At 42.4% G+C, this 26,108-nt stretch overlaps 1 protein-coding gene across 1 annotated transcript in view; it reads right to left on the bottom strand.

Moving 5' to 3' along the window:
- The window catches only part of ARHGAP25 (Rho GTPase activating protein 25), a 90,909-nt gene extending 67,037 nt beyond the window's left edge, over window positions 1–23,872 (bottom strand). The window contains exon 1 of the mRNA XM_055540528.1: window positions 23,740–23,872. Within this exon, the coding sequence (XP_055396503.1) occupies window positions 23,740–23,800 (61 nt within the window). The 5' untranslated portion in view covers window positions 23,801–23,872. The remainder of the gene's footprint in view (window positions 1–23,739) is intronic.
- Between the last annotated feature and the right edge of the window lie 2,236 nt (window positions 23,873–26,108).

Raw genomic sequence — 26,108 nt, 5'->3', positions numbered from 1 at the left:
GGTCGCAAAGAGTCGGACACAACTGAGTGACTTTCACTTCACCATTTAAAATAGATCATTAAACTCCACAAATTAAGTGATTTGCCTGTTTTCCCACTTAGGTAGCCCAAGTGTCTAGAATACTCCAGGAAGGCAAATATTTCATTATTAAGAAAATTATACAATGGTTTATTACAGCAATAAAGAATTGAAAAGCCATTTTTTTAATATTTTGCATTTACATTTGATAAATTAACAATATCGATTGATATTACAAAATTAATTATCAAGAATAGAATACATTCTTAGGTGGTAAGAAAGGTCTATCTCAAACCAGAAACAGGAAGCTGAAAGGATACTCTACATTGCCTAAAATTCAACTACTGAAATTTGAAAGCATCTTTAAGAAAACTTCAAGAAAGAAGTTCTTAGGAGCAGGGCCAAGTGTTTGGTGTTTAGCTGTGTAAGGAAAAGTGATGAAGGTGAGAGTTGCAAAGAAACTTCTGTGATGACACAGCAGAAAATTTCTGCCACTTTTCCTGGGTCGTATAATCGAGGGCTGTGGAATGTGTGAACATTTCCATTGCGGGGACAGTTTACAGTTCCATGAAACATTTTTTTGAGGATCGACAGAAGAAATTAAAGTCCACAAAACATAATCCGATAGAAAAAAAACCTTAACGTCAAGGTCTCACATAGAGCTAATGATGTGGGAAATCATTGAGATTTCACTTTTTTGTGAAATAATATTCTTTACCAGCATTTCCATCCATTTCAGGCTGTGCATCACAGTATTTGAGTGAGGCTTCGAAGAAGACAGAATTTCCCCTGTGAGTCTGCTGCTGGCATCCTGCAGTTGTGCTTCCTCTTCAAAGCTGTCAAACGTTATCAGCTGTCTGAAAAAAAATGCTCAAGGGGGTTTCCCTATTATCGCTCAAGGTCCTCACAAAAATGTTAGGATTTTTTCTGAAAGCATCTGTCTGAAGTGTGGGCTTTTTTGACAGGCAGACACAGACCTTTCCCCTGATGGCTCTCTGTAGCTGACCATTCCCCCCTCTACCCTCGATGGTCCTCCCAGCCTCTGCACTACATCTCTTGTTGTCCATAGAAGATCTAGAAAAACATCACTTTTCTTTCTTCCTCCATTATCCATTTGTTTGCTTTTAGCCAACGGCCATTGGAAGACAAACTAAGCCTTGAAGTTGTAGGTGCACAAGTTGAAGAAGCAGGAAGCCCAGATGGATAAACAGGAAGCAGAAGACAGGGAACCACACATGGGTGACTTAGTGATTGGAACTATGACACGCAAGATTTGTCCCCAGTCCCAAGTCCCTCTCTCTGGTCTGGCCCATCTTACAGCATAAAACGTAAAAAATCACTTATGTTTGCATGAGGTTTTGTTGAAAGGGAATGATTTCATTCAACTCAAGGTATGCACTAAATAAAGATAAAATAACTGACATGTTTTATAATGACTTCCATGGGGTTCAATCAGAAAAGAAGTAGCAAGCATCTTAATGTGGAATTTTAAACATGGAAGAAAAGATTTATTCATGTGCTCAAGAATGGATCACACTTTTTTTCTCCTTCAATTCCTTAACTCCACCCTTCCCCTCTCTTCTTCACTTTTCTGGCATTTCCTTAGTTTGTATCAGCTGTGAAATGGGAGGACTTCAAATCTCACCTAAGATAGTGACAGGAAGCTGTACCCAGACTTAAAAATAGTCCCCAAAATCATCTGTCCCTTTGAATATATGGAAAGATATTTCAAAATACAAGTAGACAAACATAGCTGATTAATTCACTTGAACATTAAATCCCATTGACACAAAGTGTGAGCTTTGTTACACAAGGGATGGATGTATTTGCAGGGATGAGATTCCAGAATGCCATTTTTACTTGCATAATTTTGAGACAGAGGCTTCACAATGATGTTCTGGACTGTTTGGCCATTAAAAAGAGCACTGACCGTTCCGATCTCCAGCACTTTCCTCTGCATGATAAAAAGTACTTTGGAAAATGTGACTTCTGTGATCATTGGGAGGAGGCCTGGAAAGGGAGGGCTGAGGTTTCAGAGTGACACAGGAAATCTGTGCTTGTAATGCTTAAGTGTGTGGGTGTGTTCACGTGGGCAGTGCTGGAGAGGAAACATGAAAGAAAATGTTTGCAAACCATTGCAGGCAGGAGCTGAATGAGAGACTCAAAGAGTCTATAACAACTACAAAACATTTGATATCCGTGGAGTGTCCTGGATCAGAGTTAGCGGAAACTACTCCTGCCACCGAAAGCACAGTCTAAAAGAGAAAAAATTGATGGTGGCTTTCGTCAAAATTAAAACCTTTTGCTCTTTGAAAGGCACTAAGGGAATGAAAAGCAAGCCACAGATTGGGGGAAAAAATGTTTGCCAATCACATATCTGACAAAGCTATTGTACCCAGAATACATAAAGAATTCTTAAAACTCAACTATAAGTAAACAAACAAACCAATTTTTGAAATGGGTAAAACACTGAACAGATAATTTGCTAAATGAAAAGATGCCAAACAGCATCAACCATTAGGAAAACAAAGGAAAACCACAAGAGGTACCTTTACAATCATATTAGAATGACTGAAATAAAATTTCAAAACAAACAGTGTGGACTGGCAATGATGAGAAGCCTCTGGAACTTTAAAACCTGGCTGGTGGGAGTACAAAATGGTTCAGCTACTTTGGAAAACAATTTGGTGATTTCTTACAAAGCTAAACACACACTTACAATATGACCCAGCAGTCCCACTACTCAAAATATTACCCAAGAGAAATGAGACATTATATTTATACCAAACCTGTAAATACCATATTTATAGCAGGTGATTCATAACCTCCAAAAATTGGAAGCAATCCCAGTGTCTTTGACAGGTGGCTACATCTATATGATGGAATAATACTCAGCAATAAAAAGGACACAACTATTGATAGAAGTAGGAACATGGATGGACCTCAAATACATTCTGCTGTGCAAAAGAGATCGGACTCCAGACGGGCTACATCCTGCACAATTGCATTTACACAGCATTTAGGACAAAGAAAAACTATAGGGACAGAGAACAGATGAGAGGCTGCCCAGGGTTGGCCCAGACGGGTTGATTAAAAAGAGATGGTGTTGGACCTGTCTGTATCTTGACTTTGATGGTTATCACATGACTCTAGGCACTTTCCAAAATGCACACAACTGCAGACCGAAGTAAATATGTTTCCCTAGATGTGAATTTCAAAATAATTCTTTCATCCACTCTCATTTGTTGTATGTTTGTTACACAGAACCACCTGACATTCTCACTTCCTCCTGACCTTCAAAAGTTTCCATAGCTAATATAAGTTCTGAATGGAAAAAAAAGTGACTCCTACCATCCCACAGTGACTTGGGCGAGGTGAGTGACCTCAAAAAACAAGGGAATGTCAGGAGGACCAAAATATTAAGCCAAATCTCCCCAGACGGCAAGGGAGCAGGATCACAGGAAGGATGGATGGTAGCCCTGCAAAGGCTGGTCCACCTCATGGCCTGCCATCCCCAGCACCAAGCCTACATCCAAGGAAGAAAGTCTGACCATGGTCCTCACCCGGATGACTCATGTTGGTGTCCCAGGCTAACAAGGCAACGCAGCCATGCTGTTTCCTCACCTCCACACCATTTCTTCATTGCAGTGTTACCATGTTGTAGTACAAGGAAGAGCACAATGATAGGAAGCTGGTGGGGTGAGAGACCCCCAAAAGGAGTTCTCTGGCAGCAAGTCGTAGAAGTCCCACTGCGCAGTGTTTCTGAGATCTGATTTTCCAGGCCTGGTTTTGCTGCTAACTTACTGTGTGCTTATTTGAGCAGTTTACAGAATTTATTCATGTTTTATCATTGTCTTACCAACTTTTTTTTTTTGGCTGCAAAAAACAGACTCTGAATCAAGCTGGTTAATATAGATGGATAGATAGACACATGTGTACATACATACATATATACACACAAACACACATACATGAACCAATAGCTAGATCAATCAATCGTTCTTAATGGGGGACGTTTTTACCCTGGGGTATATTTGGCAATGTCCAGAGATATTTTGTTTGTCACAACTTGGAGGGTTGCTATTGCCATGAGGTGGAGAAGTCCAGGGATGCTGGTAAACACCCCACAGTGTTCAGGGCAGCCCTCCCAGGAAACAGATGTCTAGACCAAAATGGGCCAGTGCTGAAGCTGACAAACCCTGATATAGACACACGCATACATGTGCATACCTTATGTATGTATGTGCATGTGTGCATAATTTTTGTAAAGACAGCAAATTATTTTAAAAAACTAAGGCAATTTGGGGAAAAAGACCATGGCTCAGGATGATCAGAAATTAAGATAGATTTTGCAAGTTTTGAGCTCTTAGAGTTCAAGGACCTTTCTCTCAGTGCCCTACAATTTGCAGGGTTTTGTTGCAAATGCCCATTCTCTGTGAACCTCAGGCTGAGAGAGAACAAGCTAGATGCAGCTTGAGCCAGCTCTGTCCAAGGGCAGACTTGCAAAAGCTGAGCCTGTGGCCACCCATGCAGATGGGTTAGAAGCCAAGAGGGGGAGCTGGGAATACATCCCCCAAGACGTTATTGAACGTATCTGTAAAGTGATGACAAGGCCACCTACCCACTAGAAGCCTACCATTAAATAAATGACCGTGGTTCTCAAGTCCCTTGGAAGTAGAAGCAGTAGGTTTCTCCTTGAAATGGAATTCATAAGCTTTCTTTTTTCACCCTTGAAGAACAGTTTGCATTTTTTTATGCTACTATACAACAAATAGAACCATAACTTATGTTCCCCTGTTTGCATAATTGATTCCACAAACATTTATAAGTTTTGCTTGCTTATGTCAGTCCCAAGTTATACTCTCTTAGAGCTATCAGGATATGAAGGGTAATTTTCCACCTGAACTTTATGGTTTGAGGACCAAGTCAGTGTACAGAAAGTACAGTCAACCCCCGCCCCAACATAGCAAGTGGGGGCCAAAATAAATCATCTGCAGCACAAGACCACGTTATTTTGAATCGAATGAAATGGCAAGGTGGCCTTGAACCAGCTCAGTTGCCCAAGGGAGCTTCAGAGGTCTGGCTGGGCCAACAGATCCGTCCCAGCTGCCGCTGAGTGTGCTGCCCTCTGGTGGCCACAGTCCACTTCAGCTTACACATCCACGACCGGGATGTGGTCCAGGATGCCTGGACCTGCAGGTCAGCATCAAGAAGCAGTTCTAGGAACTTCCCAGTTAGTTGTTTCCCTCAAATTGCCCCAGGCCAGGAACACTGTGGGGCCAGGAAAGGCCGTGAACTAGGGAACCGTGTGGCATTTTCCCACCACTCAGTCTTCTCTCCTTTCACTCTCTACACACGACACCCAGAAAATACCCTTGGACAAGACAGAGGACGGACCCACGTGCCCACTATATTGTGTTTAATTATCACCAGGTTCCTTAGTGAGGGTTTGTGTTTTTTTTGGTGCTTGGAAACATAAAACAGTGGTTTTAGCCTTTGTATAGACTCCTTTGAGAATCTGCACATATAATTGTTCATACAAATTTGGGAGGGTTGTGGGCTTGCCAAAGCCAGTCCAGTTTGTCACCCTATTCAGCAGCTTAAACCCTGTGACTTGGTCCTGACCTCTCTTGAGAACAGCTGACGCTCAGTCACCTGCATGTTCTTCCAAAATAGCTTCAGAAACCAAAAGTTCTACTTCCTTCTCTTAAAGAAATTCAGAATCATCTCTCTGAATCAAATCATTGCTCCACACTAGTAAGGGCAGCAGAAAAAAACATGCATTGATCTTATTTTTACTCAAGAAATTCACTGGGGTGGAGAAAAGTTAGCAGGCCACAGGACAGTCCCCAGATATACCACAAAAATCTCCAAGATCACCCGTTTAGATTCCAGGCTCTGTTCTTAGCAGCAATGCCCTAAAAGTGAGGGAAATAGACAAAGCCCTTCCTTCAAGGTGCTTATAGTCTAGTAGGAATTGGAGATCATAAAATGAAATCAAATAAATATCATTTCTGATACTAAAGTGCTATAAAGAAAATAGAATAAAGTAATGAGATAAAGAGAGACTGGAGCAGGGGGATGTTATTATACTAGATACTGTGGGCAGGAAAGACATCTTCAAAGAGAGGATATTTGAACTGAAGCCAAATGGACGAAAGGTCATGGTAAGAGCTGGGGAAGGGCATATCAGAGAGACAGTGGCAAGACAGACCTCTAGGTGACCTTGAACTCCAAGTGTTTAAGGAACTAGAAGGTGAGTGTGGCTGAAGGGCAATGTGAGAGAAACAGAGAAGCAGCAGGTGGGTTGGGGAAAATGGTTGGGGTCAGATTCCATAGGCAGGTCTCATTGGTTTGAATCTCATTCTAAATATACTGGAGAAAGCATTCCACAAGTTGATTTCTGCTTTTAAATTCTGCTGAGGGGGTGGTTATTCAATGTTCTGAGAAATCAGGACTGTTGTTGTAAAAATTATCTGGATAACAACTTCATTATATTAAAGCAAATAATTGAAGGGGGAAAAAGAAAAAAAAAAAAAACACTATTGAGACTGGCCACAGTGCAGATTGTAAATTGTATAAGACAAGATGGGAGACAGGAAGACTACTTAGCAAACAAATGCAGAAGACTTGGCCGGAAATGATGGTGTTTACAGTACCAGAAATAACAACAACAAAAAAATCAGATGGGGAACCCAAATCAATAATGAATCAAAAAAATTTTTTCTGATGGGTTAGATGCAGGGTGGGAGAGAAAAAGATGAGTGGAAGATGACTGTAAGTGGAAGCTTGAGAAACCTGGTGAAAAGTGAAGTCTTTTATTGAGATCTGGTAAACCGGGTAGGGAGGAGTGAGAAGAGAGAGAATTCTGGAGTCTGTGTTGGATGTACTGGGAGAGCGAAGCCCAAGAGGGATCCAATTGGAGATGGTGAGCAGTCTGGAGCCCAGCAGAAAGACTAGGGTGAACACAGAAAAGGGTAGATGGAATTTAAAGCACCCAATGAGAGCATCCAACGAGTGAGGCTGGATAAATAGAAGAAGACCAGGGAACTGAGTCCTGAGCCTGGTTGGCCTCACAGACGCACAGCCTGCGAGGTCGCGCTGGGCCCCACATCTCAGCACCTGCATCGGTGCTCTACTTGAAGTGCTCTTCAAGCTCACAATCTTGAAATTCTTCATAACTTGGAATGAGGGGCACCACATTTTCACTCAGCACCAGGCCCTAAAAATGATGGAGCCAGCTCTGCCTTGAACATCTCAAAGCTAAGTGTCTGGTGGAGAAGGAGACTCCATTAAAGAAGACTCAGAAAGAGTGGCTAATGCAGTAAGGAAGGCCCCGAGTGTGGCAACTAGCCAGCCTGGAGACTATTTCAAGGCAGAAATTGCTAACATGGTAAAACGCTGCAGGGTAGTAAAATGAGACCAGTACAGCCATGCACCCTTGGCCCAGATATCAACAATCAGTGATGCTGACAAGGACATTCTTAGTGGAGTGGGGTCCCCAGTGATTACCTTGGCTGACTGTAGATGACAAGTGGTCAGGTTTTCACCACCAACCTTGGAGAAAGTATGGCAAGAATACAGATAGAGGCCCCTCATCATATAGCCCACACCCCTTCTCCTCCCAATCCCAGCTCCATTTAGCAGAGTGAGGGGCTTCACATACATGCATGTGGACACACCAGCCCAGACATCTAAGCTCTATTCTGAGCCTCCTTGCCAACAACCATCTGCAGAACAACCACTGGGGGGACCCAGGAAGACAGCTCTGGCCATCCTTGTAGGAATTTCACATTCCCAAGTGCTCTAGATGGCATGCAGGGCCCAGGCTACAGGTGGGAAGATGCCTTGTCTTATGAGGAGGAACACAGAGCCAGACCTGAGCAGGACCCTATAAGATCCAAGTCTCCAAATGGGGGTCCCATGTCCAGATATCAAGGGAAGTTCTTGAGGAGAAGATGGGGTTAGATGTGGGTAGACAGAAGCCCTTGGTGGTAGGAAAACAAGGCGGTTCTCAATCAGTTACACACACTTTTCTCTAAGAAATGTAAAAGTGAGTGTGACTGTGGAAGTAGGTGTTAAAGCATTCAGAAAAGAAAAAAATGTTTCAGCAAAAAGGAAAGGAGATTTATTAGGTAGGCATAGTAGGCTTCTCTGGCTTGGCTTAACACCCACCTAACATGATCGATCACAAATTTTAAGTAAATCCAGGCAGCTCAGTGGCCTGATTTTCCCTACCATTGATTAGATGCCAAAGGCACCAAGAAAGTCAGTTGTTGAGTTTAAACATAGTGAAGCGTTTTACCAGGTGATTATCAAGGCAAGATGGAAAGGCAGAGGAGTCGAGGGTGTCTGTTTAACAGCTCTGCAATCCCAAAATTATCTATCTATGTTAAAGAGAATATAATGGATGATTGATGGTGGAAACGTGGTAGAACCAATGGAATGGGAGGAATTGCTGGAGTGCGTAGCCTGGGCAGGTAAGATGTGGTGGTCACATCACATTTCCACATGGGAAGCCTGCAAGTGAGACTTCAGAGAGGGTACAGTGATAAGAATGACATGGTTTATTTAGGACTATGAGCAGTTCCTTTCAAGAAACAGGTATTATCTGGAACTCACTTTGTATCTCTAAAGTTACAAAGGTGACTTTTGTTATAATGCTGGGTGTTTCAGGCCACAGAGGAATGAGATATGGGGACAACTTTATGATGATCACAGCCTGGTTAAGTCCAGGGCTTTCTGGAGAGAAACCAGGGAAACAACCCGTTTGTTAATGTAGCTATGTTGTCTTTGGGCGCCCTCTACTGGCACTTAGTCAGAATAGCCACCTGGAGTTGGAGGCTTTTGCGGGGCGGAGGCGGGGCGCGCGCGTATTATAATTAACAAGTGAAAACTCGCCCCTTGTAGATACTTAGGGGCTGTGGTTCAGTTGGGGCTCGGAAACTTTAGTTACAGAACAAACCCTGCGTCAGCTTTTTAAATGTTACAATCGCACTTACGTCATTTATGACTTTCTGATTCTAATGGGAGAGCCCTGCTTTCCTGTCTCTCCAATGAGCCTGAGCTACTTCAAGTGAAGATCATAGTGTTTCTTATCTTCTTACACCCCCAGCCTAGCACAGTGCCCAGCACATTGTAGGTGTCTGATAAATGTGTTCGTCAAAAGAGAAGCAAAATGGAACAATTTCACACAAGCAGGGGGATTAATCTTACTTGGGCAATTTCAGGAAGGCTTCCAGAGGCAGATGGGTGGTGGCCATAGTGGTGGGGAGGAAGGGGTAGAATTGAAAGAAAACCCAGAAAGTATAATGGCAAACCCAGGGGCCAGACATAGATTCCACAAAGGGGGGATTTTTGTGTCATTCTGGGAAGACGTTCGGAGAAGGCAGTGGCGCCCCACTCCAGTACTCTTGCCTGGAAAATCCCATGGACAGAGGAGCCTGGTAGGCTGCAGTCCATGGGGTCGCAAAGAGTCGGGCAGGACTGAGCGACTTCACTTTCACTTTTCACTTTCATGCATTGGAGAAGGAAATGGCAACCCACTCCAGTATTCTTGCCTGGAGAATCCCAGGGATGGAGGAGCCTGGTGGGCTCCTATCTATGGGGTCGCACAGAGTTGGACACAACTGAAGCGACTTAGCAGCAGCAGCAGCAGGGAAGACGTTCCTTGCCATGACTGACAGGTGTGGCTCTGAATCTTCAAGAGAAAGTATGAGCAAGAATTTTAAAATTTCATGAAAACAGAGGAAGTTAGCATGGCAGATTCAGGTAGCCTGAAGGAAGAATCTGGAAGGACTTTTGATCATAAGTACCAAAAAATAAAAAGTCAAGGTTTAAAGATGTTCTTCCTATTTATTTTTACCCTAAACTATACAACCTCATTGGAAATCCAGTTCAATGAATAGAGAGACTATTAGAATAATGGCAATTTTCTGTCAAAACATCTCAAACTTAGAGCATGGGACTAGGGTGACTTTTCTGGTTTCTATACTAGTTTCAAGAACCCGTTGAGGTCCAGGCCAGTCAGGACAGCTGGTCACCCTAGCTGAGTGGGAGAACTCAGGATGGCTCACACAGAGAAGAGAGGTGCCCAAGCTGGTCTCAGGACAGAGCACAAAGAGCCCTGGCTAAGCATGGACTGAGAGTGACAACTATGCTCTGTACCTGTGATCCTAATAACTCTAGGTTGCATGCCCGGTGAGATTCCTCATCTACCAGCAGAATGGGTTTCCTGTATCTAAATGACCAAATGCCCAGAGCAAAATGCAGAAGGACAGGGAAGGGAGAAGACACTCACAAGAGCCCTTCAGTTGCAAGAGCAGAATTGAGGCCGAGAAAGACAGAGCTCTCATTTAGAAGGTCCTGCTCTTTCTTCACTTGTATCTAAAAATAATGATGTGGAAATGAATAGATGGCTACCTGCAGGATTCTTACAGAACTGGAAAATCTAGTCTGCTGCTACGGTAACTCACATGTAAGTGATCACAGACATTAAACATTGACCCGAGTGAGGCCCAAACAAACAAGATGCAAGCTCACATCAGAGGCCAGAGACTTGTGATGTGGGCGATGCCTGCAGCCCTGGAGGAGACAGCTTCTCAATAAAACAGTAGGAGGTCTTCCCGGTGGTGTACCACCCAGAGTCACTCACTCTTTTCCCACCCAGAGTTAAGAGAAGCATGAGGAATGGCCCCCATCACAACAGCATGGAGACTGAACTTTCAACAGCAGGCATCCTACAGGAAACTTACCGGAAGCTCCTCCTTATCCTTATAGGAAAATCACAACCCAGGTTCTTTACCAACTTGGGATAGAACTGTCAATAAAAAAAAGAGAGAGAGAAAAGCAAGAAGAAAGAAAAAGAAAAAATGACAAAGTTATATAGACATAATGGATGAAATTTGTATGTCTTAAAGAAGGATTGTGGATTGAAAGACTGGAGGTAAGGGAGTCAGAAACAAGACATGCCAGGCGACCAACACTGGGCAGGAAAGTGGGTCAGCAGATGTTGCAAAGACCATCTGTCTAAAGAAAATAGAGAGGAACTAAAATGGACCAAGACAAACCAAAGTGGACGCTAGCATTGCTGGCTGTGGCCTTCACCAATGGCTTGGCTAAAAGGAGTTGTAGTAGAAAACCTAGATTGTAGTAATGCCCTTGATGGTGATGATGATAAGTGATATTTATGAAACACATGTCAATGTCTGCTGTTATGCTAAAGGATTTTTACCAAGATCATCTCCTTTAATTATTGCAATAGCCATATGGGTTAGCACTGTGATTATGCCCATCTTACAGATAAAGAAAGTGAGAACCAAAGTCACACGACCAGCAACGAGTGACTGTGGTATTCAAATTTAGGCAGTCTGACTCCAAGGTAACTTTCTAACTACCATACTATACATAGTTGGCTCATGCCACTGTAACTAGTTCAGACTTTGTTATAAATTTCTTTGGTAAACTTTATAAAATTATTTGTAAATATTAAAAAATATTTTATATAAGCAACAGAAACATAATACTGTACCACTCCCCCTTTCACTTTGAAACCCCCAAACCAACAAGGAAACATACAGATGGTTCAGAAGTCATAGGCCAGAGTTCCAGCAGTAGAGTGTCACCAGCCCCATCTGGAAACAAGATCTGTGTGTACACATTTTGGGGGTGGATCACTATGAACAAAGCTAGTGGAGGTGATGGAATTCCAGTTGAGCTATTTCAAATCCTGAAAGATGATGCTGTGAAAGTGCTGCACTCAATATGTCAGCAAATTTGGAGAACTCAGCAGTGGCCACAAGACTGGAAAAGCTCGGTTTTCATTCCAATCCCAAAGAAAGGTAATGCCAAAGAATGCTCAAACTACTGCACAATTGCACTCATCTCACACACTAGTAAAGAAATGCTCAAAGTTCTCCAAGCCAGGCTTTAGCAATACGTGAACCATGAACTTTCAGATGTTCAAGCTGGTTTTTGAAAAGCCAGAGATCAAATTGCCAACATCTGCTGGATAATGGAAAAAGCAAGCGAGTTCCAGAAAAACATCTATTTTTGCTTTATTGACTATGTCAAAGCCTTTGACTGTGTGGATCACAATAAACTGTGGAAAATTTGGAAAGAGATGGGACTACCAGACCACCTGACCTGCCTCTTGAGAAACCTATGTGCAGGTCAGGAAGCAACAGTTAGAACTGGACATGGAACAACAAACTGGTTCCAAATAGGAAAAGGAGTACGTCAAGGCTATATATTGTCACCCTGCTTATTTAACTTATATGCAGAGTACATCATGAGAAATTTTGGACTGGAAGAAGCACAAGCTGGAATCAAGATTGCCCGGAGAAATATCAATAAGCTCAGATACGCAGATGACACCACCCTTATGGCAGAAAGTGAAGAACTAAAGAGCCTCGTGATGAAAGTGAAAGAGGAGAGTGATAAAGTTGGCTTAAAGTTCAACATTCAGAAAATTAAGATCATGGCATCCGGTCCCATCACTTCATGGCAAATAGATGGGGAAACAGTGGAAGCAGTGGCTGACTTTATTTTGGGGGCTCCAAAATCACTGCAGATGGTGATTGCAGCCATGAAATTAAAAGACGCTTGCTCTTTGGAAAGAAAGTTATGACCAATCTAGACAGCATATTAAAAAGCAGAGACATTACTTTGTTAACAAAGGTCCATCTTGTCAAGGCTATGGTTTTTCCAGCGGTCATATATGGACGTGAGAGTTGGACTATAAAGAAAGCTGAGCACTGAAGAATTGATGCTTTTGAACTGTGGTGCTGGAGAAGACTCTTGAGAGTCCCTTGGACTACAAGGAGATCCAACCAGTCCATCCTAAAGGAGATCAGTCCTGGGTGTTCATTGGAGGAACTGATGTTGAAGCTGAAACTCCAATACTTTAGCCACCTGATGCGAAGAGCTGACTCATTTGAAAAGACCCTGATGCTGGGAAAAACTGAGGACAGGAGGAGAAGGGGATGACAGAGGATGAGATGGTTGGATGGCATCACCGACACAATGGACATGGGCTTGGGTGGACTCCGGGAATTGGTGATGGACAGGGAGGCCTGGTGTGCTGCAGTTCATGGGGTCACAAAGAGTCGGACACAACTGAGTGACTGAAATGAACTGAGTAGCACAGGGAGGAAGTGAACCAGCTATCACTAGGCGTGATATTGAGGATGGTCCTTAAAAGGGTCTATAATGTAAAGGTGAGCAAATAAATGTTGCATGAATGAATGAAATTAAAATGTTTGGTCTTAGTGTACTGAACACACCATGATTTGATATAAATAGTGAAAAAATATGAGTGATCATAGAAATGTGTTTTCATTTGTGAACTAAAAGAATTGATTCTCAGCACCAATATTCTCTGAACACTGGTTTTAGAAAAATTACAATATCCAGTTGCCACTAGTAAGTAGGAAATCTACTCCCAGGATACCTGAGGAGGTATATATTGATAGATTGCATATATTTATACTCTCTCCTTAAAAGAAAAGACTTCATGGGTTTTCGTATTCAAATAGAAAACTCATTTGCAATGAACACATAAATTCATACCAAAGACAAAGGAAAATATGCGTGCTAGCTGCATGGGTGAAAGTTGTGATGGAGCTTCAATTTAACTCTGAGCTTCCTGGCAGCCAAGATAAAAAGAGAAATACAGTAAGTTTCACAACTGTCTTAACAGAAAGGAGGAAGAATGCCAATCCCTCAAAGGAGACAAAGCACAGGCACTGAATTCTCAGCGAATTTTCTCACCTAGAATTACATCTAAGAGTCACCTGCCTTGTTCATTTCTTGTTTTCCTTGTTACAAAATAATCAGGAGCAGATTTCAAGAACTCATTACTTGTGGTGGTGATCAAAACTGATGATGTGACAGTAAAGCACAGCTCAGTGAGCTCATCTCACCGAGGATGCCAAGGGAAGGCAGCCCTAGTACAGCTTCTCATTTGATCTGAGGTTAGAAATGAGATTATCTATAAAGAAAGGAAACAGGTGTTTGCTAAACATCTACTGTGTTATATGCATGAAATGTCTTCCTCTCAACATATGTATTATTAATTCTGTTTAATAATGAAGTGAATGTTTCTGCAAGTCAGAAAAGGCATCCCAAGCTCGTGCACTGTCTTCAGTTCCACACACACCCTCTTGTTCTCCTACACTCCTATCAAGAAAAACCAATGGGCAATTCATCCCTTAGACACACCTCAGTCAATGCCACTTTCTACAGACAATTCAAGTTAATTCTCTCCTGGGAGGACCTAGGGCACCGGTGTTGCATGTTATTGATTAAGGAGAAATGCTTTGTTTAAAACCAAGTGATCAGTTAGTAGGTTTGAATCATATCTTGAATGTTCAGGAGCCTTCACTGAGTTCACCACAAAGGAAGTCTACAGTTTCTAGAGCTGTGAGTGTCTCTGTTTAAATGGGCTGGGAAAGGATTGCTATATTCTTCTTCCAGTGATTTGCAGGCTCAGGAGCTCCCAGGGGACAAGACGTTTATGCTATGACTAAAACATGATAGAGTTTCGATTTAGCTCTGAGCTTCCTGGCAGCCAAGACAAAAAAGACACACAGTCAGTTTCACAACTGTCTTTACAGAAAGGAGGAAGCATGTCAGTCTGTCAAATGAGATCAAGGGAAGGCTAAAACATAAGCAGGAATTGGGTGGTGGTTAAGGGGGCCCCGAGGAGACTGGCTTCCACACAGATGAGAAAGGGCAGGAACTGTAGAAGGTGTGACTGGGGTCTAGAGTGTGTCTGTCTGTGTCTGCTTGGGGAAGCAGGTGCTACAAGAGACAAGTGGGCAGGTGTAATCCCTCCACAGGGAGGAGCTACACAAAATTATCGAACTTTTTTCTTCTCTGAAAGAACAAAGACCATGTACAGGAAAATCAGTGTGAGAAGGATGGCAAGTCTGGGATTCACTGAAGAACACATGCATCTATATATTAAAGAAAAGAGATGGCAGTGATGGGGAGAGAGGTGGCGGGGCCAGAATGCAGATTCCTAGGTGCCCTCCTATGGCTCCCATGACTGTTCTCATCACAGGACTTGTCTTGATGTCCTGTAATTGCTTATCTGTGCCCCACTAGCCTGTAAGCCTTGCAAAAGCAGAAAGCAGGACTGACTGCCTTTATATTTGTTTGCCAGACCTATGGGTATCATTTGTTTGCAAAGTGATTTTGATTTTTTAGAACATTTTCAAAGGAAAAATCAAGTTTTCAAAGAGAAAAATGGTGATGAGTAAAGTATCAAGAAATGTAAATTATCTTCTCTGTTTGTAACTTCTGCATCTCAGTTCCTGTCTGGGGATTATACAAAATTTACATACCACGCTCTAGCTTGAATCCCTCCCACTGGCCTGTGCCCCACGCTGGTTCTCCCTGCGGTATTTCCTTGAATCTCTATGAGTGTCCTTTGGTGTCAGTTGCTGTGGCCGCAGCTGGGGCTTCATAAAAGCTGCTTATACACTCCCTTCTCATATCCAGTTAATCAACAACAGAGCTGCCTCATGAGAGGTTACATTTTTTTTTTTCTTTCAAGCTGTCTTGTGTGTGGTGGGACCATTATCACCAACTTAGTCTTTTTAATCAGTCACAGGATCTTTCTAACTGCCATATAATGAGTGTCCTTTTCTCAAAGGACCACGCTCCAGCTGTGAAGGGAAGGGGCAGAGTTTCCCTAGTTCTCCCATAGGATGCTCTCTGCCAATGCTTTATAAACAGAGAGCCAGAGACAACAGCTTGACCATGCCTGGAAGGTACTTAGGTCTGTGTATGCCCTGCGTAGGTGTATGTCTAGGCACGTCTCACCCTAGACACATTTTTGGAAGTTCATGTACCAAGAGCAACTGAGCTCACCTCTGCCAATCCAAGGGCACTTGGCTCCAATCTAACAAAAGTGCAGAAGCTAAGTCAGAATCTAAGTCAGCCTTGCCTAGTGTCTGCCAGGAGGACTTTATCCGTAAGTGAGCAGAAAACAAGATTTTGACTTCCCATCATTACTCAAATTGGTCTTCACTCTGCTGCTGTTTGGGATGATGTCAGTCCCCGTTCCCCAAGTGGTCAGGAGGCTCTCGACCTCGGCAGCAAGAGGCATGTATTTAATTTGTATCTAAAGGTAAGTCAGTGACTACATAGGGAGAGACATTTTTACTGGAACAAGGAACAGAGACAGGGGTGGGTCCCAAGAGGAGCAGTACCCTTGTGTCATGGGCTGAGGAATCAACACGCCTCCTTTGGACTCGGCCTGTGTGTGGGGGGGCCCCTTATGCCTCAGGGACCAGGAGCTGCTCGGGGTGTGCAAAGGCAGCTACAGCATATAGCCCAACACATTTGGGCCAGACCCCAGGCTGGTCTGGATGAGCACTTTGGAAGTTTGGCAGTGAATTATAAAGAAAGCCTTCACCTGAGTCGAATGCCACAAACATAGACCAGTCACCGCAGGCTACATGATCTTGGTTGTTCCAATCTGAGGAGTTCAACCAGGCTGGCCTGGTCACAGAAGGACCATGTAGATCCAGGAAAACCCTGTATCCCAAGGCTAGAGGCCCAGAAAGTCTGCAGATGGCCATGTATAAGTCCTGGCTGGTTGCAACCTCTGCAGCTGGAGGAGGGCTTTGCAGCTGGCTCTAAATCACCAAAGAGCATGTGCCGCCTGCCAAACCTCATGTCAACCTGCCTGGCCAAGCACTGGAATTTGTTTTGTGTGGTTCAGTGGTTAAGAATCCACCTGCTAACACCGGAGCACCAGGAGGCATGGGTTCGATCCCTGGGTGGAGAAGATCCCCTGGAGGAGGAAATGGCAACCTATTTTAGTATTCTTGACTGAGAAATCCCATGGACAGAGGGGCCTGAAGGCCCACATTCCATGGGGTTGCAAAGAGTCAGATACAACTGAGCACCCACACATTCTTAATGATGTAGTTATTAATAATATTTGTTCACTATAGAAAGTCTGGCAAATACCTATGATGTAATAGTACATATATGTGTGGGTATACCTCACCCATAAATCCTTCACCCATAATTAGCTACTATGGTTGACCCTTGAACAACATGGGTTTGAACTTGGCATGTCCAATTATAGGTGATTATTTTTTTGATAAATATAATTTCTATGTTTTCACTTTACAGATCTTTAAATAAATTAAATGTAGCAAAAAGTTTATGTCCAATTGGAGATTCTTTTCCTATTTCAATATCCTACCTCCTTGGGTGAGTCATTTATCAGTTCCTTTGTTCTGGTGGCAGAGATAACAGTACCCAGATTTCCAACTGCACGGAATGGGGAGGGAGGGCCCTGTGCCCCTAATCCCCACCTTGTTCAAGGGTCAATTGTATAAACAAATTGTATACCTCCTTCCAGATTTCCGAGGGTTTATTTACACCTTTCTTTCTTTGTTCATTTTATACACATTAATAAAATACCCTCTTATGTGCCTACCAATTAAGATTAGTTAGGTACCTTTGTTGTTGTTGAGTCACTAAGTCATGTCTGACCCCACACCAGGCTCCTCTGTCCATGGGATTACAGGCAGGAATAGTGGAATGGGTTGCCGTTTCCTACTCCAGGGATTCTTCTGATCCAGGGATTGAACTCACATCTCCTGCATTGGCAGGCAGGATCTTTACCGGTGAGCCCTCTAGGTACCTTTGGAGTTTCCAAATGTATTTCCTGTTCTTTTCCCTCCAGAAGTAACAACCACCCAGAACTTTATGTTAATTGGTTTCTCTATTTCCCTTATAGTTTTGCCATATACATATGCAGACATACATAGTTTTTAAGTTTCTTATAAATGAATCCCATTCTGATTTTGTGACTTCCCTTTTCTGTCTAATATTAAGTTTTTGCCATTCAGTCTCATTGAAATACATCACAATTAGTTTTTTGCTCTTGGATAGTATTACATTTCATAAATTTATTATAAATTTATTTTCATTTTATAAAGATACTAAAATTTCTTTTTCTTTTCTTTTATTGATGGGCACTTTGTTTGTTTCCTGTCCCTTGTTATTTCAAGAAATACCACTGTGGAACTGCTATATATCTCTTCATGTTCATACACACAATATTTTCTCCAGGGGGCACTCTCCAGAGGGAAATGACTACTTCATAGAATTTGTATATCATCAGTTTCACTAACTGCTACTGCTAAGTTACTTCAGTCGTGTCCATCTCTGTGTGACCCCACAGACGGCAGCCCACCAAGCTTCCCCGTCCCTGGGATTCTCCAGGCAAGAACATTGGAGTGGGTTGCCATTTCCTTCTCCAATGCATGAAAGTGAAAGTGAAGTCACTCAGTCGTGTCCGACTCTTAGCGACCCCATGGACTACAGCCTACCAGGCTCCTCCATCCATGGGATTTTCCAGGCAAGAATACTAGAGTGGGCTGCCATTTCCTTCTCCAAGTTTCACTAAACTGAATGTCAAATTGTTTTCCAAAGTTGTTATTAGTGTCTGACAGTTCCTATCACTCCACGTCCCCAACAACACTTGGTATTGTCAGACTTTTTATTTTAACCATTTTTGTGGGTGAGAGTAGGTATATTATTGTACTTTTAATTTACATTTCCTAATTACTGTGATTAACCATATTTCTATGTATTTATTGGAATCATTATTCCTATTCTGTAAAATGCCTATTCATGTTCTTGCTCATTTTTTAAAGCATTTTTATGGATTCTTGGACTTATTTATATATTCAGTTCTCTCTGTCTCTGTTGGTCTATCTATGCATCTATCTAAAACTATACTTTCAAATCTAACTTCTTTAAACAAGAATAATAATTTACACTGGAAATTGATCTAGTTCTAGGGCCTTAAGTAACAAATATTTTTATTCTCCTTATGCTAATTTTCTAAAGGACAAAACTAGATTCCATATCAGAAAAATAATGATTAATCAAGTGGGGAAAAAACCCTCCTCTACTGTCATTATTCACTGTATTACTTGGGAGATTAAAACAATGAATTTTTGTTTCTGAATAAGTTTTTCTCAACATTAAACTTCAGCAAGAAAAAAAAAGTTGAGTGGACTTTCCTCTCAGTCCAGTGGTTAAGATTCTCCACTGAAGGGGCTTCAGTTTCGATCCCTAGGTGAAGGAACTAAGATCCTGCATACTACCACAGTCAAAATATAAATAAAAATAAATTTGTTTTAAAAGTATAGCTCATTCACTTTGGTGTACAATAGAAGCTAACACAGCATTATAAAGCAACTATATTCCAATAAAAATTTTAAAACTATATGTCCACACACAAAAGAAAGTTGAAAACAGTAACCCTCCATAGTCACTTCTTTTTAAAAATGTATCTCAGAGTCATATGCTCTCTAGGGCCCATTCTCCCCTAGTTCGGCTTGCTGCTGCTGCTGCTAAGTCACTTCAGTCGTGTCCAACTCTGTGCGACCCCATAGACGGCAGCCCACGAGGCTCTCCCGTCCCTGGGATTCTCCAGGCAAGAACACTGGAGTGGATTGCCATTGCCTTCTCCAATTCAGGAAAGTGAAAAGTGAAAGTGAAGTCGCTGAGTCTTGTCTGACTCTTAGTGACCCCATGGACTGCGGCCCACCAGGCTCCTCCATCCATGGGATTTTCCAGGCAAGAGTGCTGGAGTGGGATGCCATTTCTCCCCTAGTTCGGCTTAGGGTACCCGAAAAAAAAGTAAGATGTGCCTGCAACTGGATGGATACAATGAAGTCCTGAAATTCACCCAGTCATCTTCTAACTAAGCACTTTCCAGCCGCAGGGCAGAAGGGGCTTTCCCTCAATGGTCACCTTCTCAATAGAGCACCTACATTCCATCCATTGGATGTGCCAGATCCTTGGACAGAGCACAAGAAAGGACACTGCATTCTAAAACCACCCTTCAGGGCTTACAATTCTGTTACAAAGACAAATAAGCGATAGAACATATTTGCAAAGAATAAGAAAAAACACTGCAAGAAAGCAATGGAGAGCTGTCGCAATTTTAAGTGTTGCGCTAAAACTGAAGATGACAAAGGATCAAAGGAAGAAATGTGTGCTCTTGGCTCCATCTCAAGTCAAGTCGTTGGCCCAGCATTTCCCCTACCTCCAACCCCTGTTCCCTCCCAAGACCAATAGATCAGATCCAGGGTGGCCTGGGTCAGGTTCTCCCATACATCCAGACCCATGGTGTGGTCTTTTATCCACCTCCCATTCACTGGGGTCTCCTCAGTCTCTGAGATGGAAGTACAGAGTTGCTCCCCACCTTGGAAATTTTCACTTTCATTCAAGCCTCAGCTCAGCACTCTCAAGATAAGATTTAGGGCAACTAGAAGTGCCACTCAGCAAAAAGATATTGGGCCCTTTCCTGGGCCACATCAGTGTCTTGCTATTTCCCTAAACAAGTGCTGAACCTGGTATCCTTCTAGGGTACTGTCCAGCCCCTGAAGTTATAACTTACTAAGAGCCTCTTGAAAGTTGCCCTTGACAATGAATCATGAGGTGGTAGTTGAATTCCAGATCCAAGTGGCCTGATAACCACACCTTCTTGATGATAATCAGCTTCAGTGATTTTCAACTAGGAGAGCTGTCTCTTCCCAAGACATCTAGTAATGTCTGGAGATACATATGGTTGTCTCATTAGTGGTGGTAGGGGGGTGCGGCCACCATCTACTGGATAGAGGCCGAGGATGCTACTAACACCCTAGAATGCAGGGCTCCCCAAACCCCAGGCCGTGGACCAGTACTGGTCATCATACCGGACAGCATACCAGTCCCCAACCCCCAGGCTTAACCAGTCAGTTAAGAATCCAGTCACACAGCAGGAGGTGAGCAAGTAAGTGAAGCTTCATCTGTGTTTATAGCCACTCCCCATTGCTCACATTACTGCATTATCACAATGTAATAATAATAGAAATAAAGGGGACAATAAATGTAACGCACTTGAGCCATCCCAAAGCCATCCCCCACTCAGCCCATGGAAAAACTGTCTCCCATGTAACCAGTCCCTGGTGCCGAAAAGGTTGAGGACCACTGCTACAATGCAGAGGATAACCCCCATCACAACAATCAACCAGCCCCAAAATTTGTAGTGTCCAGCTTTAGAAACTAATCTACTCCTGACTCGCCCAGGCTGGAGAAACTACAGGTCGTTGACACCCTGACATGTCTTAATAGATATGAGCTTCACTGGTTATTCTTAAGTCAGTTCCTACAGTCACACCTGGACCCAGGATGCTGGAGAGGGAACCGGAGGTCCCATGGCTGAGTCAGTGACTCTCCTCCCTCGGAGGGCTCAGTTTGTGATTTGAATTCTCACCAACGTGATATTCATGAAAAGTATACTGGCTGCAGTCCCATCCTTGGGGTGACAAACTTGTAAATGGCATAGATAATGACAAGGGCTCCTCTGCATTTCATTTTGTGATTATCTTTTTTTTCGTTATTACTGTTGTTAGTTGCCAAGTCATGTCCAACTCTTTTGCAACCCCATGGACTATAACCCACCAGGTTCCTCTGTCCATGGGATTTCCCAGGCAAGGATACTGGAGTGGGTTGCCATTTTCTGCTCCAGGTGATCTTCCTGACCCAGGGACTGAACCCTCATCTCTTGTTTGGCAGGTGGATTCTTTACCACTGATCCACCAGGGAAGCCTGATATTTTCATTAAATAGTACTAAACAATATCATCTGCTTGTACTCAATCATTCATTCAGTCAACAAATATTTGCTGTGTGCCCACTGGGACCAAGCACCATGCTATATAAGATGAACGTCAATTTCCCAAATCCACTGACTTAGACCACAGCCCCTACAGCAGGACTTCTTGACGAGGTGAGATGGAGGGCTGGAGGCTTATTAAATTGCAGATGCTTGGGTCTCCCTTCAGAGATTCTGATTTTACAAGTCAGGATGATGCTCAGGAATCTGTATTTTTACCTAACACTTATGGTGACTTCTGACACAGGCTAACTATGGGACCATGGTTTAAGAAACATTGGTTGATATCACATGAAATCTACCCAACCTAATCCCAAGTCTGAGATTATGTAGGCCTGTACTCTAATGTGGTAATGTCCTATATGCTGAAAAAAAAACCTTAATTATTTAATCAATTAATCATTTAACCATTAATTGTCTCATTTCCCATTTTTTAAACAGAAGGAGAATAAGACTGAAACACAGATGATGAGAGGGTAGAATGACCCCACATAAATAGAAACAAGACACTTTCAAAGGAACAGAACTATAGAAGTTTTACTTCTAAAAGCAAATTTTTATGACATAACAATAGAATGAGCATTAGCCAAGTACCTTGCTATCAACAGTAGTTAGGAGAAAAGCCTCTGATTATATAAAATCTCTTCTTATTCTCTGAACCAACCTGCAATAGTTCCCAGCTTGATTAGAGACCACTAATCCTCTCTGGTTACCAAGATAAATGGCTTCTCTGATTACTCTCATTTTTTTTCAAATCTTTTCTTAGACCTGTAATCATTAACACTTAGATATGTGACTTTCTGCAACACATCCTTTGTTTGAGTAGCACATTAACCATCATTAGAAGTCCATGTTAGACCTGTTCCAAACTGAACATTTCTAAGTCATTAGAAACACCTTAATACTTGTCTATGTCTAGTATCAAGGAAATTATCTCACTATACATGTATAGGGGTAAAACACGGGAATCATTTCCAAGTCAATTGCTCTATTGTAAATTACTGTGATCAATTTAATTGTAGAACAAACCCATATAAAGAAACTGATGATAACAATTATGGAATACATTAAAATCAAAGGATCACATGGTAGACCTAGAGATAATCGTACTAAGTAAAGTAAGCCAAAGGAAGACAAATATCATATGATATTGGTTACATGTAGAATTTAAAAAATGACATACATGTATACTCAATATCTTATCATAACCTGTAGTGGAAGATGATGTAAAAAAAAGAATATACACACACACACACACACACACACACACACACACACAGCCAAATCATTTTGCTGTACACCTGAAACTAACACAATATTATAAATCAACTGTATTTCAATAACAATTTATTTAAAAAAATCAATATATCACCAATATTGTTAATGAGAAGAGGCCAGAATTAAAGGCCAGAGTATCTCAGAAAGCATACCAGAGTCCCTTAATTTAATTTATCTAGAATGCATCTATTTCAACTCCTCTAGATTTCCCTTCCATTCTGTCCTTTTTAATTAAAAGTATCTTTACCTTCAAATGCCTGTATGTTCCACACTGTTTACTTTTTGCTACAAGTAACACCATTTCGGCCCCAAGTTCACAGAGGTCTGGCGACCCAGTGGGCTCACAAAACAGAACAGATCAAGCACTTCCAAGACTCTGTCAAAACCCACTCATACATGGATATGTCCAAACAGGAGGGAAATTATCCTTCCAAGATAAACAGAGAAAAACTCACCATGTTTTGTGAGATCTGTAGCCTTAGTCCACGCCAAGTACCCCAGATCCCACATGCCAAGAAGCTCCATTCCCACCACCTCCAAATAAACCAAAAAAAAAGAAGCCTTCCCCTGGTGCTTGGGGACTTTGAGCCAATATATCAATCTGAATGCAAATTTCACCCCACACCCAGCTTTGCCCAGAGATCCATTTTTAAGCAGACTATGCTCCCTGCAGACCAACATGCAAATGGTGGGAACTCAAGTGTAAGAACCACAAAAGCAGCAAAAAGACGTTGACCGTACCTATTTTGCCAGCCTCCCCTCGCAAGTTGAAATCCCAGTTTCTTGGCAACTTCAGGGACATTTTGCTTCTGGTCTGGTGAGTCAGTGCTGAAGCGGGGAATCTGCCACAATTCGCGCCCTTCTTGGCTTTTTGGTCTTCTTGCCTCTCGAGCGTGTGTGTGTGTGTGTGTGTGTGTGTTTCCCCTTTACGATTGCTTCACAAGCAATCTTGGGTTTGAGGTTGATCTGCCCAAGTATCTTCTCCTTTCTCAGATGAAAGGTCCATCCATCTGTCATGGGGGATGGCACCCCAGCCCTCCCACGGTCCTTCGGGGGGCTGGTGCCTTGTGAAGTGTACACCCTGCTTCTCTTGCTTTCAGTATTACCAGAAATATCCCAGTTGACACTTCGCTCTGCGTCATGGGAAGCAAAGCTCCTGTTCGAAAGAATCTCAGGCCTCACTGAGGCAAGGTCGTGATAAACAACGGCTGCCTCTTGGCTTTTTTTTTTTTTTAACTGTCTGCTTCCTTGCATTTGAGGAAGTGGGTGGCTGTTCAGTGTAGATGATACATTGAGCTCTGAAGTTCTTTTTTCAGAGAATAGGTTTTAGAAATGCTTATATAAGTAGAGTAAGTGCTGTTGGGGTATAAACTTTATAGGTTTGATTAAAATTAGAAGACTCTGGCCATATACCTCTAAGCCTCCTTTCTCACTGAACAGACTGCGCTTCCAAAAATGATCAGTAAGACAATCAGCACTCCCTCAAAGGCACCCTCTTTGAGTTCTTCCTGCTATAAGGCCCACATAGTAAATTCTCCACCTGCTCTGGGTAAAGGTTCCAAGTGATCTCAACCTGATGTCAGGAGGATTCTGATGTATTTAAGTCAACATTAGCTAAGTAGACCCACTTAGGTGTTACAATGGTTCTTTGACCTTGTGTACAGGCTGTGGGTTTGGGAATCAGGCTGATAAGGGTTCAAAACTCAGTTTTTCTACTTTTTAGTGCTTAGTTTTTCTACTTTTAGTACTTAGTTTTTCTACTTTTAGTACTTTTTAGCTTTTAATAAGCAACAGTTTTTCTACTTTTTAGTACTTAGTTTTTCTACTTTTAGTACTTTTTAGCTTTTAATAAGCAACTGAATCTCTCTGGGCCTCAGTATCCTCAGCAGTAAAATGGGTCGATAATAACCATGACTGTACAGAGCTGTGAAGGCATCTAGTACACACAGTGGGTGCACCACAAGCGTATTTCAATCCTTATTCCATTTAGTTCGGTTCCATGACAGGCTTTCATATGTTCAACTGGGCTGGACGAACTTAATTATTAAGTACTTGGGCCCAGAGCCAGACTGCTTGTGTTCAAATCCTGGCCCAACCACTTTCAAGCTGTATGAATTTGGACAAGTTTCTTGACTACTCTGTACTTCAATAGTCTTATCTGTAAATGAGGTAAACAATAGGACCTACTTCACAGGGCTGTCATGAGCCTTAATAAAGACAGTAGGTAATGAGACTAATGAGGCCATAGGGTAATGGGGCTAATAAAGCAATAGGTAAGAAGGCTCACAAGAGTCGCTACTGGCCAGCATACTAGCTGCAAATCTTTGGTTCATTCCTTTTCCCACTCTCCTAGAAGACTCTGCCGTACTTTCTTTTTTTGCCTCCCACATGCTCACTCTGTTGGTGACCTGGCTTCCTGTTTCACTGAGAAAGTTGATGCAATGGAGGAGAATTTCTGTAAGCTCCCACCACTGTAGGTCCCACCTCCACGCAGGAAAGTTCACACACTCAATCTTGTCCTGGCTACAAAGGATGAATCGTGTCACCACTCTTCCATCTTTACTGCATCATCAATTTCTTCTCTCTTGGATCATTCCTACCAGCATTCAAACTTATTCTTTTTCATCCTATAGTTTTAAAAAATCTCTCTTGATGCTTCTTCCCCCTTTGGTTATGGCTCTATTTCTCTCCATTTCTGAGCAAAGTTTACATAAGAATTTTATGTATTTGCAAATATCTGTCTTATAATTCTCTTCTGAATCTCTTTCGTATATCTTTTGATCCCATGACTCCCCCAAATATATTCTTATCAAGTACATTGATAACATCACTGTCACTGAACCCACTGGTCAGTTCTGCCTGTCATTTCACTTTGGACACATTTGATTACTTTCTCCAGCTCCAGGCCCACTCTCCACTTGGCCCCCAGGACTCCTTGCTGGCATGGTTGTTTGCCTGTCTTTCTGCCCCATCTCCATATCCTTGCTGACTCCATCTCATCTCTCTGAATTCTAAATATTGGAAGAAACCAGGATGCACTCAGTGAACTTTTTTTCCATCTATACCAACACCTCAGTGAGCTCATTTCTCTCAAGGCTTGCATGCTATGC

Source organism: Bubalus kerabau, chromosome 11, assembly GCF_029407905.1.
Source record: "Bubalus kerabau isolate K-KA32 ecotype Philippines breed swamp buffalo chromosome 11, PCC_UOA_SB_1v2, whole genome shotgun sequence".
Lineage (NCBI taxonomy): Eukaryota > Metazoa > Chordata > Mammalia > Artiodactyla > Bovidae > Bubalus > Bubalus kerabau.
The sequence above is the reverse complement of the archived record's forward strand: the minus strand, read 5'-3'. Positions and strand labels throughout refer to the sequence as shown.